General features: G+C 36.8%; 2 protein-coding genes across 2 annotated transcripts; both read right to left on the reverse strand.

Annotated features, from left to right (window-relative positions):
• Positions 1 to 9,748: 9,748 nt before the first annotated feature.
• On the reverse strand, positions 9,749 to 12,069 carry LOC145618425 (uncharacterized). Its single transcript, XM_081673192.1, has 3 exons — positions 11,786 to 12,069; positions 10,747 to 11,688; positions 9,749 to 10,031 (listed from the first exon to the last, which is right to left on the reverse strand). Exons 1-3 carry the CDS (start codon positions 11,835 to 11,837, stop codon positions 10,000 to 10,002), a joined length of 1,026 nt encoding a protein of 341 aa, XP_081529318.1. The 5' UTR covers positions 11,838 to 12,069; the 3' UTR covers positions 9,749 to 9,999.
• Positions 12,070 to 13,202: 1,133 nt separating this feature from the next.
• Positions 13,203 to 15,891, reverse strand: LOC145617985 (uncharacterized). The gene is made up of 3 exons (XM_081672759.1): positions 15,693 to 15,891; positions 15,385 to 15,585; positions 13,203 to 13,725 (listed from the first exon to the last, which is right to left on the reverse strand). The coding sequence occupies exons 1-3, from the start codon at positions 15,801 to 15,803 to the stop codon at positions 13,690 to 13,692; spliced, it is 348 nt and encodes a 115-aa protein (XP_081528885.1). The 5' UTR covers positions 15,804 to 15,891; the 3' UTR covers positions 13,203 to 13,689.
• Between the last annotated feature and the right edge of the window lie 746 nt (positions 15,892 to 16,637).

The following is a 16,637-nucleotide window of genomic DNA, read 5'->3' on the forward strand; positions in this document are numbered from 1 at the left end:
AATAGATCCGGCTGGCAAGTTGCCAAACCATTGCTGGGCAATGCCCTTCAATGTAGCCGGGAAACAGCGACACCAGGTGGCATCGTCCCAACCTTGTAAACACATTAGGTTGGTATATGCCATCAGGTGGTCTTCTGGGTTGGTGGTGCCATCATAAGCACCAACCAAAACATTTTTAACCTTGGCCGGCTGGGCCGCCTCGGTTATATTGGCTGCAAAGGCAGACGGCTGTTTGCTTAGCCTCATCAGCCGCAGCTGCCAGTCCAGAGGCTGGACACTGGTATATGCCGCCTGACCTCCGAATGGGGGTGGCTGCATAAACTGGAGGCCATATTGCCCATACTGCGCCTGAGGTGCGTATGGCATAGACCGTATCATGAGTTGAGGTTCGGTGTTGACGGATTTACCGCCTGTATGACTCTCATGCAAGGACATGGAATTCCTTGCAGAAGCTTCCTTGAAGCTGTCTGGAAAGCTTGAGGTAGAAGCTGACTCAGACTGTTGCTGCCTCCTTCGATTGATGACTTATCTAGCATCGAAGGTAGACGCCTTGTTGGCCTCCGGCTGGGGTTGCCGGGGCTGCCTCTGGGGCATCAGAATCTTGGACTAGTCAAGTTTTGCGGCTGCCTTCTCCTTTGGATGAGGAGTTGGCTGCCTGTCCTTGACCGGCTTCTTCTTCTTCCCATCATTGGGAGTCTTTTTAGCCGGCAGACTCTTACTAGTGCCAGCCTTGTTGTTGATCATCTCCTTAATATCACCCTTGAAGGAGTTCATGAATTTCATGAGCTCGTTCCGGGTGACTGGAGCCTGTCCTCTGGTCTTCCGGATTTCCCCGTCTGACCTCCCAGTGGGCCGCCTGCTTGGACCCGCCTGGTCTAGATTTCGCTCCAGTTGATCTCTGGAACGAATTGATTTAGAGATGAGGAAGCCATCTTTGGTTATGTAGGTCTCCACATCATTGTCTTCTTCTTCCTCCTCCTCAATGAATGCCTCTGGCTGAGGCTGAGGCGGAGGTTGGGGGATTTCAAAACCTTCCGGTTGAATAACCGGCTGCAAGTCCTCTTGGTTACCCGCCTGAGTAACCGGACGTAAAGAAGTAAAATTAAGAATTGGTACAGAATTTTGAACCATCTTGAGGTACTCTCACCATAGACGGCGCCAAATGTTTTGGGTGTTTTTGTCCCTTGGGAGAGTTACAACTCGAAGACTGGTCCTGCTGGCTCAACGAAGACACTGGTTGGGTGATGCTCGGCCTCACACGCTCAAGTTAGTAACTTGAAGGAAAGTAAAAAGTGCGGAAATTTAGGTGGGGATCTGCTTAGATTCCAAGCTCAGGAGTTCTCTGATGAGAGAGAAAGTAGGATGTAATAAATGATAGTAAATTTCTGAATGTCCCCCAATTTGGGGAATATCTCCCTATTTATAGGGTCTTTGGGAAAAGTGCCCCTCCCTAGGTTATTCTGACCTAGGACTGATGGGCTGCGCCGCCAAATAGCGGATTTCGAGAAATTGGGCCCTTGACACGTGGCACCTCCATCCTCATTGGTCCACTTGTCTTGGGTAAAAATACCCTAAACAAACAGTGTTAAACGTACACTTCTATTCCATGCTTCCCTTCCACCATCGTTTTGGAGTCATGCCCTTGACACGGCTACATATTTACTAAACATCTTGCCTACCAAAACTCCAAATCAAATCACTCCGGCTCAAGCTCTTTTTGGGATCACTCTATCATATAGTCATTTCCGGGTCTTTGAGTGTCTTTGTTTCCCTAACCTTTTTGGCAACTGCTAAACATAAATTAGCTTTGAGCTCCACGCCATGTATCTTTTTGGGATATCCATCTGAGCATAGGGGTTACAAGTGCTTGGATCTTTCCACCAACAAAATCATCATATCTCGTCATGTTGTATTTGATGAGAAAACTCTACCTTATCAAAATATTAATTACTTTACAAGCACAGATTATGATTTTTTGGGAAATGATGAGCCTTCACCTTTATTTCAATACCAGCATCTTTTGTATACCCCACACCCAAGCCGATCACCTCCTCCATCACCTACAAGGCAGAGCAGTCCGCAAGGAGGCCGCGGATCTCATCCCACAACCGCAACTGACCTGCGAACCTCACTGTCGTGGCCTGGACCAGCTGCCACTGGAACACCAGCGCACACAGCAGTGCTGCCGAGGACTGGCCCAGTGACAGCTGGTTCCCCAACACCTAAGGCAGACCCCTCGGCTGGCCCAGCAACTGCTAGTTCACCGGCCTGCACCACACCCCACCACACCTCCCTCAAATTCACCAGTCTATACCCCTCCTACTCTACGAGGTCAGCCAGCAATCACTCCCACACGACCTTTGCCTTTATCTCCAGATGCAAACGAGAGCTAAACACGGGATATTTAAACACAATCCAAAGTTTGGACTTGTCACTACTCCCGCACATGCTACCTATCAATCTCCACTTTCCAAAAATCACAAACAACCCCTTTCTGACCCGAATTGGAATGCGACCATGCGTGATGAATACAGTGCTTTAATTGAAATGAGGACATGGGAATTGGTGTCTAGGCCTACGGGGGTGAATATTGTCAATTGTATGTGGTTATATCGTAATAAATTAAATGCTAATGGTAATCTTGAAAGACACAAAGCTCGTTTAGTTTGTGACGACAGGTCTCAGGTTGAAGGTGTTGACTGTGATTAAACCTTTAGCCCAGTTGTTAAACCAGCCACTATTCGGACGGTGTTGAGTTTGGATATGGGTCGTAAGTGGTCTAATCACCAACTTGATGTTAAAAATGCATTTTTGCATGGTGAGTTGAACGAGTGTGTGTATATGCACCAACTTCCTAGGTTTGTTGCCAAGAGATTTCCGGGCTATGTTTGCAGACTTCGCAAGGCTCTGTATGGCCTAAAACAAGCTTCGCGAGCTTAGTATCAGCGATTTGCTAACTATCTTATGCAGATGGGGTTTATCATTGTTAAAATGGACAATTCTTTATTTATTTTCCGGCATGGAAATGATATGGCATATTTATTGCTATATGTTGACGATATTGTGTTGGTTTCATCCTCAGATAAACTGAGAGTATTATTTCTCATAAAAAAAAGGGTGTTCGATGACAAATTATTTTTTGGGTATTGCTGTTACTCGTACTCCTTCGTATTTGTTTCTGTCACAGCAAAAATATGCACAGGAAATTATTGAGCATGCAAGTATGAGCAGTTGTAAACCTGCGCAGACTCCACTGGATACTCAAGCCAAACTTAGTGCAAATGCTAGACCTAAGTTTCATGATCCAACACTTTATCGCAGTCTTGCAGGTGCATTACAGTACCTCACTTTTACTCGCCCTGATATAGCTTATGCAGTTCAGCAGGTCTGTCTATTCATGCACGATCCCAGAGAGGCTCATTAAACGTATTCTGCGGTATATTCAATGTACCATTGATCATGGGTTACGCTTATATCCTTCACCTCCTACAAACTTGATTACTTATACTGACGCAGATTAGGGTCGGTGTCCTGACACTTGTCGCTCCACTTTAGGGTATTGTTGCTTCTTAGGTGGCAATCTTATTTCTTGGTCTTCTAAACGTCAGGCTACCACACTCTTTCTAAATCAAGTGCAGAGGCGGAATATCGAGGCGTCGCAAATGCTGTTGCCCGAGGCATGTTGGCTTCGTGATTTAATCTTTTACTTGAGTTACATTGCCCTCTTCGAAAGGCTACAGTTGTTTATTGTGATAATGTCGGTGCAATTTATCTTTTTCATGATCTCGTACAACACCAACGCACCAATCATGTTGAGATGGACATCCTTTTTGTTCGAGAGAAGGTGGCGTTGGGTCAGGTACGGGTCCTCCATGTCCCTTCACGGTATCAATTTGCAGACATATTCACAAAAGGCCTACCTCGACAACTATTTCTGGAATTCAGATCTAGTCTCAGCGTTTGCCCTCCTCACGCTACAATTGCGGGGGTGTGATAGAATATATGCTAAGATATTTTGTTATTATAGGATATATGTAATATGTTTTGTATAAATATCTTATGAGGGATCCTAACCCTATAAGGACTCATATTGTAACCATATATATATTAATCAATGGAAATCACTCCAATTTGAGAAGTTTCACAAAATCTAACATTTTTAAACATTTTGTGGTGTTAAATTTTATTTTTTTTTATTTATTTATTTATTTATTTATTTTTTTGTAGTGTCAAAAAACAATTTTTTGTGTTTTTTTTTTTATGGTGTTAAAATCTAAAATTTCCTAATTTATATTTTATTTTTATTTTTTATGGTACATGTAATAAAAAAATAATCACTTTACATGATAATTGATTGACTCAAAGAGAAAATGCGGATAAAATTTGGAGATTCTTTCATTCAATTTTAATTTATTTTATTTATGATGGAGCATTTTCGCATAATTGTGAATTAGATTCCTAGATAGCTAGCAACGTCGGTGGGTACCAATAATATTGGTTGAGATTGGCATTGACATTGGCCCCAGCAGTTGGAGAATCACTAACTACGTTATCAAATTATCATATCATTTTGTTTGCATGGACTGTCATACCCCAATATGGTTATAAGCTTCTTCGTTAAGGTTACGTATATATTTTTTATACTTTATTTTTTTATTTTTGTTCTGTGATAATAGTATAATACGAAGACACGAAGTACATACGTTACGTTTTTATTATGAGGAAGAATATGGAAAAACTTATCTTTCATAGATGGTGTCATGGAGATTGGAAAATATATACTACCTCCGTTTTTATTTAGTTGACACGTTTTGACTTTAGCACTATTCACACACCTCCCTTTGACCGTGTTTTGTGCTTTATACGTAATGAAAAATATAGTCATGTGTAATCTTGTTAGATTCGTCACGTTATATACTTTCAAAATATCAACTTTTCATAATTTTTGTTTATCGATAATTAAAGATATTAATGATTGAATAAGTGCATTGGCAAACGTGACCAAAGAAACGTGTCAACTAAAAAGAAACGGAGGAAATATCTGTTTATGGGCATGAGGCCATGAATTATTAAATACTATGTACATAATGTATTATTAGTTATTTTTATTACCATCAAAGCGGTTTGACAGTTCAGTTTCGATTTGGTTTGAAATCGGTTCAAGTGTCTTACGGGTCGGTTTCAGTTCGGTTTAAATAATTAACGATTCGATTCGATTTTGGTTTATTCTTGAGCGGTTTAAATTCGGTTTGGGTTGTAAACGGTTCGGGTAGTAAACGGTTCGGTGCAGATGGGTTGCGGTTTGTTAATGGTTTGGTGTAAACGGTTTTTAACCTGGTTCAAATGGTTTTGTGTTGAAAACGATTTTGGGTTAGAAACGATTCGGGTCTTTTTCCGCTAAAATCTTCTGTCATATTATCTTGCACTTTTTTCGCTGAAATTTGCAAAATCTCCTTCTATGTTGTGGTTGAAGTATATGAAGTTTTCTTTAAAAACAATATTGTAAGTTAAATAATTATATATGAGGATCGAATACAAATCTTGTATATTAAAACTTAACAATGAGTTTTCAGAGAAAAAAAAAATAGAGAAGAAGTTAACTATGATAGATGAGCAACTACATCAATTTGTTGAATAACTTTGTTCACATCTTTCTTGTATAATGCTATAAACTTTATTAGAATTTACACTTTCATCATTGCCTCTAAATTGTCAATTTTGCAACTCTAATTTAAAGTAACAAAATGCATCGATTGAAGGGTTTTTTTTTTTTTTTTTTTTTTTTTTTTTTTTTTTTTTTTTTTCAACTTGTTATTCTTAATTTCTTCTTATTTCTAGTCTAAAAGTGTAGGTGTAATATGTTGCTTTATATTCAACAAGTCATCACACGCCTTTGTATTCTTATTGTATTGGGAATTTGGATTTTCCCATGTGATTAAAAAATGAACAACTATTTCCAATGTTAGGTTTCTTGATTTAGAACTAATGATAAACAATTTAGCTGGTTGCTGCCTATTTTGGTATTATTAACTATTTCCCATTAGCAATAACAGCTAGTCTAGGTATTTGAAGAATTTAGGCCTGTTCTCTTACGTTGAAATTCAGTTCAGTTCAGTTTAGTTCAGCTTCTAATTTCCTTCTCTTATAAAATATTCATTTCAGTTCAGTTCAGCTGAGTTCAGTTCAGTTCAGCTGAGTTCAGTTAATGTGAACAGGCCCTAATATGTTGATAAAAGGAAGCTTCAAGACCTACTGAACATGAAAATTTCTAAAATAGGACTTTTTATATTAGTGAGTCTTCTTGTTGTAAATGTGTATGTGTAGTTTAATGAATTGAAAAAAAGTTCTTATTAAGGGAGTAGAAGTATTGTAGGGATCAGAATCAATTGACTAGTTAACTAGGAGACTACAATTACAAGAAACAAAACTGCATAGATTGTTTACTAAAATTGGACAATTAGTTAGTGAATGTTCGTGCTTGAACATTATGTCTCCTCCTAATCCAAACTATTTCCATTTCCTATCGTTTCATAAGCGATTTTAGTCATTTCAATATCCCTATCACATTTCCTAGACTAAATTTCACATATCTTAGCCCAAATTTTCCATTTCTTATGTCTCGTCCTAATCCAAACTATTTCCATTTCCTATCGTTTCTTAAGCGATTTTAGTCATTTCAATATCCCTATCACATTTCCTAGCCTAAATTTCACATATCTTAGCCCAAATTTTCCATTTCATAATTGCAGCTTGAAACTGAGAAAATTTGACTTTTGTGCTTCATATTTATTATGCAAATCGTAAATGGTCGCTTATCCCTTGAAATAAGATTTTCAATGATATATCATAAGCTCAATCCGAATTATAATGACAAAGATATGAACGAAACATCAAACTCGGTCCAAAACCAACACCCTTGCATCATTTTGACCATATCTTACAATCTAGAAAAGATATTGACCTTATTCAATTAGGTTAAAAAAGTAGACTTTTAGAGCTTTCGAACGATAGATATATTATTTGCTAGACGATCAATAGTTATGATAAAATAAAAACCAGAAAAAAATCAAGAGTCTGTAGCGACATGCCAAACATCAACGTGGCGCGCTGCACTGCCACGTGGCATGCTAAATATGGAGCGTCGCGCCAGGTTCTTCCGTGTCATGTCAATCTTATTTATGTCGCGCCAGCTTCCCCGTAAATTCTGTTGTAAATAAAGAAGTAGTCTATTACAAATCGTATAAAATATTAAGCAAGATCGAAAAATTGATCTCACAAAAATAGGAAGAGTACGGTGTGTCGTGAAGCAAATTCACTGACTTGAGAACGAAATTCCGACGCAACCGGGGTGCTCAATTATATTCGTCGACACGTTCTCTAAGGTTAACACACCAATTCCACTCAAAGGCACTTTTGGGTGGAAGGTTGGAGCCAAGTAACTTATGCCCAATATAGAGTATGTGTTTAGCTTGTATTGGATATATATTTTTTAAGTGTATGTAACACAATAAAGAGTTCTTCTATTTATAGATAAACATAGAACAAGAATCCCATCAAACGTCAAGGAGATGAATAATCAAATTGATGGTGGTAATTAATCTCCTTTAACATTCTCATAAAAGGGGAAGGTTATAAGAGTTACACAAGAACATTACGTTGGTGATTTATCACCTTAAACTTCCACTTGAATGAGGTGTTATATGTGAGAATTATTCAAGAAATTAAGAATGGGAAGTAACATCTTGAATTCCCTTTCTTTATTCCAACAAATTCTACGAAGTATCACCATAGCCCTTTGAGGGTTACGGATAGGGTTGAACACCATTTTTCGACTCTCGTTATTCTAAATTTCTTTATTTAATTAATCTTTTCTTAATCTTTCATATATTTATCACTCACCATTTCTCCTCCTAATATTCCTAGACATTAATATAATACACGAATCTCTATCGGTGGTCTATGGAGTGAAAGATTAATTAATTCCCGATGTTTTCAAACCTTAATTTAAATTACTTGATAATTTAATTTTTTATTTATTGAAGTTTACATATTAGTCACGATGTAGTTAGAAAGGATCTCTACGTATATAGATTTAATTTTTTTTGTTTTAGATGTGATAGGTGTAATTTTGGGATAACTATGATGATTAGTTTAGTATTAATAATTTATGATGGAACTATATATGATGATTAGTTTAGTATTAATAATTTATGAATGGACTGGAAGCATGACCTTTTACAGAGCATTTTTTCTGACCGAGACATCAAATGCATCCTCTCGATTCCCCTGAGCTTGAGAGCCCCGGAGGATTGCATCACGTGGACCTTCTCTAACTCTGGTTTATACTCTGTCAAGACTGCCTACATGATTGGTAAGTCCTGCAACCTTGACTTATTTCACAAGGCTTGGGTGAATTTGTGGAATCTGGGAACCACTCCAAAGGTGCGGCATTTGCTGTGGCGTGCCTGCACTAACTCCCTACCTGTTCGCTCTCTATTGAAGCATAGACACATGAATGAAGAGGAAGGCTGCCCATGGTGTTTAACTGAGACAGAATCTCTGTATCACGCTTTCTTTGAATGTATGGTAGTGCGTGACTTATGGGTTGAGGCAGGTTGTGAAAAGCTACTGAAGACTGATGCTCACCGTGATTTTAAGGACTTGTTCGAGTCTTGGAATGAGGAATGCAAGAAAATGCAACAGAGAGGTGCTGCTCTCCTTTGGCTGATCTGGGAAAGGCGAAACAACAAGGTTTTTAATAACAAAGAAACTTCCCACTTCACTGTCCTTATGAGAATGACTAATCTGGTGGAGGATTATGACAAATATAATTCTAAAATTTATGGCTGTAAAGGCATAAGGAAAGCAAGAAGTTCGAAAGTCTGGAAACCACCCCCCTCTGATTGTATCAAAGTCAATTGCGATGCTGCTCTTAACATCGAAGGTTGGGTTGGGCTCGGTGCTGTATAGCGCAACAGCCAAGGAGAGGTTCTTTTTGCTAGTGTTAGACGAGCAAAGGCCTTCTGGTCTCCTGCATTAGCTGAGTGCAAGGTAGCCCTTTACGCTGTCAGGTTAGCTAATCAACACGGCTTCAAGAAGATCGTTCTTGAATCTGACAACAGCACTGTTATCACAAGGCTTTCGAAGGCTTCTACATATTTGTCTGATCTGGATTCGTTGCTTGATGATGTTTTTGATACATGCTCTTTCTTTAATTTTATTACTTGGTCTCATGTAAAGCGGGAGGGGAATTTTGTGGCACAGCATTTAGCTCGTCTTATCCCTTATGGTGTTGAACAAACTTGGTCTAATTGTTGTCCTAGGGATATTACTCCTTATGTAATCATGGACAATTTGTCCCACAATGAATGAATGATAGCTCCCCTGCTTTCTCTCAAAAAAAAATTCTATGTTTAAAAAGGATCTTGCTAACGAACACCTTCGGGGGTTGGATAAACATTGAATATATTACCTAAAATGGTATTAATTTGGAAAAGTATGATAAAATCACGTGTTGAACGGTGGTGTAATTAATGTAAATTTTAATTTAATTTTTCTACTTTTAACTAACTTGTTCAATCACTTCAATGTCTCGGGGCTTTCATTAGCTTTTGCGATTTAAAAATATAAAAATAAATCTTGAATCTAATGTAACATGAAACTTGACGACTAAAAGTAATGCATGGGCTACTAATTAGTACAAATCAATGAATCATTAACTTAAATTTTTTTTTTTATCTATTTAAATAATTAATTCAGTGGCTTAACAGTCACTCGAATCTACAAAACTTAAGCTTTTCCTAATTCAAATTCAATAAGGAAAAAAAAAAAAAAAGAGCTACAAATAGCCTTAGCTTGGAATTATCCAACTTGAATTAAGCCATTGTTTTCTCCAAAGTCCTTGGCATGTGTCGTTTAATGTTGTGTGCTGAATTTGGACAACAATTATTACTTGGCCTTCAATAGATATGGACATCCTTACACGGTTGCACCTAGTGATTAAGTACTATCAAAATGACATCCTTGTGAACCTGCAAAAATAAGATTAACAAAAAATAATGAAACAAAACAAACAAATTGTTTTCATTGTGTTATTTCATTAAAAAAAAAAAAAAAAAAAAAATTATTGTGTCAAAGTAAAGTAAAGATATTCAAATTAACCTGTTTAAGCTATCATAGATTTTTGTTTTTTGTTTTTTTTTTCCCCTTTCATATCGAAGTTGAGCCTTGGATATTTAAATTTTGTTCTTGACTTCTTGTTTAGAGCTTCATAACATTTTTTATTTTTTATTTTTTTTATTTTTATGGGTTCATAACTATATTATACTCCGTAGTATTTTGTAAAATACTCCGTAATAAATCAAATACGAACACGGAATTAAATATTATTTACTTTGACAATTTAAGGTTTACATTATTTTGCTTAGTTTTATTTTTCTATGATTTGAAGAGAGAGCCTATTAAAATGTGTATAAAAACATTGTTCAGTAGTAAAGCTATCTTAAATTTTTTTTTTTTTTTTTTTTTTTTTTTTTTTTTTTTTTTTTTAAGTAATATTCTATTGATACATACTCTGTGCGTTGTATATTTTTATCCATACAATTGTTTAAATAAAAACATACGGAGTATGATTTGTAAGAAGGAGATTATAACATGATTAATTGAACGCATATTCTGAATAAATATATACCTTGTATATATATAAATATAATAGAAAGAAACTTAATAAGTTAAGAATAAACTCACTTGGATTTACAGTGACAAGAATTGCAGTCCCTCCAAAAGAACAAGTGCCTCCAGCAACTTTGGTCCTTTGCCAATAGCTATTAAAGGCATAAGAAGCATGTGCTAGAAGTGTGTTAGGATGATAACATTGGCCATTTGGTTGTATTGGGCCACAATCAGCCCCTGATCCACATGCATAGTTCATAGCCTCTTGGATAATTGGGTCCGGTACTGATGGTTTCGCGACACACCAAACACCACCACCCGACCCACGCCCACCACCACCACCGGGTGGTGATGGAAGTATCGTTGGCGGTGGATACACTACTGGTGGTTCGAAAACTGGTGGACTTGGTTCGAATACTGGTGGGCTTGGTTCAAAGCCTATTGGAGATGGTACATTTTCTGGTGGGCTTGGAATGCCACCACTTGATGGGCTTGGAATGTCACCACTACTCGGTGGGCTTGGGATGTTACCACTTGATGGGCTTGGTATGTCACCACTACTCGGTGGGCTTGGAATGCTGCCACTTGGTGGGCTTGGTTCATAGTTAGGTGGGTTTGGTTCATTCTCCGGAGGCCCGGGAACAATGCTTGGTGGGCTAGGAGATAAGTCCGGCGTGGTAGGGGAAGGTAAGACATCAGTTGGGCTAGAAGGCGGTGTTGGGTTATAATCGACCGGGCTAGGAATAGTAGTGGAAGGGGTTTGTGGGTTAGGTGGTGGGTATACACAAAATGGTGGTGTATTACTGTTATCAGGTAATGATTCTGGAGCTAAAGAATCATAAGGTGGTAAACTAAATGGGGAGCTTACATAAGCTGCAGCATTTGATGAATCTTTAACTGATACATCTAATAACATATTCAAGTTTTTTGCCAAATCCAAAATTTTCAAGTGTTTCATATTTTGATTCTTATTAGGACTTGATAACTTTCTAGACAACATTACTGATTTTCTTGCATCTGTAAACAGAAAAATTCAAATGAAACTAAATAAGGTAACTGCAAAGATCAAATGTAGCAAAAGATGAAACTTCTTTACAAGAAATTGAACACTTACCACAATGTGTGAATAGAAGGACTACGAAAATGAGATAAACAACCCTCATCATCGAAAATTTTGAACACTCTCAAATAATATAGATGACCACTGATGTAAAATGGTCACTCATATGTAAACTGAAGTCGGTAGTGCAATAGAGTATCCAGGATTATGAAGAGCAACAAGAATATATAGCCATAACGTCTGTAAGGTCGTTTTGTCGTAACATATAAAAAGGATGATTCTGTACCAAGAACTATACAAGATGTGCAGATGAAGAAATGCTAAACATAGAACCTACTAGTATTTTAGTGTATGTTAGATTCTGTTAGCTACTGGAAAAAGAAATTTTGTGTGATTTATACTGTAAATTTGATAGCACTGTGTTGCATTGGTTTATTGCATTGGCATATATGCTTAGCTTAAGACTAGCAAAAACAAGAAAAGTTTGTGTTTTTGGCTCCTTTATTTTTTGCTTGCTTTCTACTCAAGATTGAAAAGTTCCCTTATAAAATGATGTAGGAAACATTTGCATTCTTTGTAGTTGTTTTTGGTATGAATTAACAATACAAGCTGACTTGTAACTTTTGATAAAGTAGTTTCATGAAGTAGTGGAAGAAGGTGATGATTTGGAATTAATATTTGTCTGAAAGTCATATGTAATTTGGTCCATGAAGGAAGGCATCTCACCTTGGGCTATACTTCCCACCCTGAGACTCATGACACTTGTTTTAAATGTTGGTATGAGATAAGACAACTCGCAAGTTACTCTATCTTGACACGGTTAATACTTTACTCTAGATCAAAACGAGACAAGTTTTATAAACGGTCTATTAATCTTAATCATATGATAACTAGTTGTATTAAATATGGTAACTTATACTTAGGCCTTGTTTGGTATATATCAAAGCAAATGGGCCTTAATATTATTTTCTTTTCCTTCTTTTTTATTTTATTTTATTTTTTTATAAAAACAATGAGAACTCCCTATTCTACTTAACCAAGAAAAAAAAAAAAAAAAAGAAAATAACAGGACTTTTCCACTTCTATTTCTAAGCTTTACAATTGTTTGATTCACCTAATTTTTAGTAGTTTAAACTAAATTACCTAAACACATCTAAACTTATTTCTTCTAATATGGTAAATTAAATTTGGTTTACTCTTAACCTTTATAAACAATTTTGAACTTATTTTTCATTTCTTAAACTAATTTTATTTGGATTTATTGACCATTCAACTTATTTAATCTTATATACATGAATCAAGGGTAACTTTAACCCTTGGTAAGACGACCTATTATGATCCACTTAGGCCCAACCCGCTTTAACCTTTCATAAGGCAACCCTTTTATGATTTGATCTGCATTCGACCGACACAAGCCCTAACTCAAGCCGCCCAATAACCAGATTTACATATGAACTAACTGTTTATAACATTTAACAACAGAAATTAGTTTATGTATTAAGCCAGCATAGCAATAATATGATTTTTTTTTTCCTTCTAAATTAATATAGCTCAAGCTGAAACAGCTAAATCAACCAAACAGATTATGCACTGCTGCTCTGAGCTTAAGATGCCGAGCTTAAGATGCCTTGCTTCTGTGCTGCCCAAGCACGAGCCTCAACTATGAGGCTCCGCTCAAATCATACTAATTTATGAAAAGGACCAAAAGAACTTTCCATGAAACCTGAAGATGAGGGCAACTTTGGGTCAAACACTCTGCCCCAGCTTTGATAATCACGTTGATGGAGGGAGTAGCTATTGTCCAAGAGAGAATATGGTTATTTCACTTACATTGATAATTAAAATGGCACAGAATGTAATCATTACATACTATTTAGTGTGACTTCAGAATTCAGATGCAAATGCTGCATATCTTCCAACTAAATGTTGCCAGAATGAGTCAGTCCATTACGATCAGCTCAAAATGTGGAACCATTGAATCCAAAAAAAGGTCGCTGCACCAAAATGCAAGTACCATAAGTCAGCAACATATGCAGTATGCAATATATAATCATAACAGTGTAATGGTGATGTTAGACCCCCAGAGTCAGATTCATTACTGTCTATCTGATCTGTCTTACACTAATCCCAAACAAACTCATAAAAAGATCAAAGCAGCCATCAAACAACCGAGCAAGAAGTGAAAAAATTCTAGGCAGAAAGGAAACAGAACAAGTATTCTATCACCATATTAATCATACCAGAATCAGAAATGTGGATAATATACACAGGTTATTATTATGGTCGACTAAATGGTGTACTCCAAAATTGGCACTAGTCACTATAATTCATCCAATACATGCGTGAATTGCAAGCTAAGTGTTTAGCTGAGAAAAGGGAAACGAAAGAAGCTTAAAACCTCAGTGGATTCTGGTTACAGAAAAATAACAGGTGCTAGAACTTAACTGATTGAATAATATATCTTCCACACCAAATGTTATTCATAGTTTCTGCTTTCAATTATCCTAGAAAGGGTGAATAATTGTAATTCATATTTAACCACTAAAATTTATACTTGTCTCTAAAACAAAGGATGAAAAATAATAAGGAATATAACTTTTCATTGTATCTCTTTACATTGAGTCTAAATGCTGTGTGTCTACCTCTATCCTGGCACAGTTTCTCTTCTTTGTATCAGTAAGCATTATATCTTTCAGCATTTCTACTCCGTATTAATTTGCCACCTACCTGCTCTTATACTTCCAATAAATTATCCGCTTTTCAATTTATACTACACCAATATTTATACAAAACCACAACAACAATAAAGCCTTAGTCCCAAAAAGATTTGAGGTCGGCTAACATGAATCGTCATAAGGAATCATACGATATAAAAAGGGACATAATATTTACACAAAACTAAATAAATATATAGATATATACAAGTAGTAATAATAAACTACCCTAGTTTGATTCATTGCTAAACTTCCAGTTCAAAGCATGCCTTTTCTAATTGGATTTCAAGAATATTTAAAGTAAGGTTATAGCTAATTGTCTTTGGACCTTCCAAAAACACTGCCTATCGGAACATCTAAACTTGGATGACATTACCTAGCAGCATCCTTTAGTATGATCAACTATGTTATTAATCTTGGGTGTTGATTTCAAACACTGCTGTAAATTTACCAAAATTTCCATTTTTTGTAGTCTTTTGTTATAAGTCTAATGCCCTTACCATGTTTGAGTATCAAGGATCCGACATAGGGTATTTGAGGTACAATGAAAAGCCCGAGTAACATAAAATACAAACTTACAATCCCACATGGGTCATGGGTGCATCACATGAGCCAGTCTTGATTTCATTCAATAATTGTATTTGGTGGTAACACATTCTTCTAATTAACAACTCAAAACTCCATTCATTATGTCCTCAAATAACATAATTAAATAAATGAAATTATAGCACAAATCATACCTAATAACACAATTACGCAATCAAAGAAATGACCCCCACATAATATCCTTAAGCAAATGACACCCATAAGGCCATAACATCCCATTTAATCAATCGATTTAATTGTCACATTACTAGTTCGGACACATAATTAATATAAAAATTGTTCACAGGTATGCATAGCATTAAAAGTGTATCAAAAATACATGTAAATTATTACCTGAGCTTCATAAAATTTAATGTAGAATCTGGAACTATCAATAGAAAGCTTAGTTTGGAGTATTTCAGCAATAATTGAACTTAATTTCCCATTAACAGCAGGGCCAAGTCCTCCAATTGAGATCAATTCTCCATATGCAGCAGCTTCTTCCGTCCCCGAAAAAGCAATTGGAACTCCTCCGTTTATTAACACCATCACATACTTCAATCACAATAAATTTAATAGTCACGTCGATAGTGTAATTTGAACTAGTAACGCCTCGACAATTAAAAACAGGGAAATAAAGAAGAGGGAGAGAGAGAAATTACAGATTCGGGTTTGCCAATGGTTTTAGCAACAGCTTTGGTGGCATCCTTGAGAATATCTGAGGCGATAACGGCATCAACTGGGACATTTGTAAACAAATTTAAGGTAGGCATGTTCTTGTTTAACTACCGGGAAAGAAACTTTGTTTGGGAGAACCCCTGTAAATTTGGAAGTCGAAATGCAAATGCACTGGCGTAATAGACTAATGGATAATGTGTTAGCTAAATTTATGGTCTCGAATTGCCCTTAAGAGAACCTCGCTAGTCGTCACGGTTCGTGGAGGATGGTTGGTGACTAGGTGAGTATAAACTGCGGGTTCTGCACCATCCTACTTGAAACGGATATGGGTCCAAAAGTTAACCCGTCATGAGTAGTGGCTAGACCTGGCAATTCTGACCCACACCAGATGACCCAACCCGGATGATCCGAAACCAGTGACCCGAAATTGACCCAAAACCCGAATCAACCTGACCCGATCCATACCTAACCCGAAGTGGAACTGATCCGACCTTGACCCGAAACCTAAAATGACCCAACCCGAAATGCCCCGACCTGAGATAACCCGACCCGAAGTTGACCCGACCTTTAACTTCTTTTAGTAAATAATTATATAAGTTATAAAAAGTTTATATTAGGAAACTATAGAGTTAATACAAATTGGAGGGACTAACGTTTGCCAAAAGTTGCACAAAAGGGACTAACGTTTCAGAAGTTGCAGATAGAGTACTCACCACATAATTGACCTTCTACAACAGGTTAACCAAACAAAAAAAAAATGGAAAATTAAAATTCTGACATTAATAAAGGAGGGAACTAGCGTTTGCCATTGTTCAAGAATGTAGCATTTAAATATTATAGCTGGTACAACTCCAAAAATCTTCCATATATACACATCTCCATAGCTATCATCTCCACCTTGCAACTATTGATTAAAAAAAAAAAAAATC

Source organism: Chenopodium album, chromosome 26 (assembly GCF_948465745.1).
Source record: "Chenopodium album chromosome 26, dcCheAlbu1.1, whole genome shotgun sequence".
Taxonomy (NCBI): domain Eukaryota; kingdom Viridiplantae; phylum Streptophyta; class Magnoliopsida; order Caryophyllales; family Amaranthaceae; genus Chenopodium; species Chenopodium album.

Bases quoted from the DNA above. Each gene is read 5' to 3' on its own strand.
- LOC145618425 (XM_081673192.1), bottom strand. From the start codon at position 11,837: ATGATGAGGGTTGTTTATCTCATTTTCGTAGTCCTTCTATTCACACAT. The intron at 11,689-11,785 runs GTAAGTGTTCAA...TTCTGTTTACAG, and splicing joins CCTTCTATTCACACATTGTG to ATGCAAGAAAATCAGTAATG. The intron at 10,032-10,746 runs GTGAGTTTATTC...TTATTTTTGCAG, and splicing joins TCTTGTCACTGTAAATCCAA to GTTCACAAGGATGTCATTTT.
- LOC145617985 (XM_081672759.1), bottom strand. From the start codon at position 15,803: ATGCCTACCTTAAATTTGTTTACAAATGTCCCAGTTGATGCCGTTATC. The intron at 15,586-15,692 runs GTAATTTCTCTC...TTGTGATTGAAG, and splicing joins CCATTGGCAAACCCGAATCT to TATGTGATGGTGTTAATAAA. The intron at 13,726-15,384 runs GTAATAATTTAC...ATTTTGGTGCAG, and splicing joins TTAAATTTTATGAAGCTCAG to CGACCTTTTTTTGGATTCAA.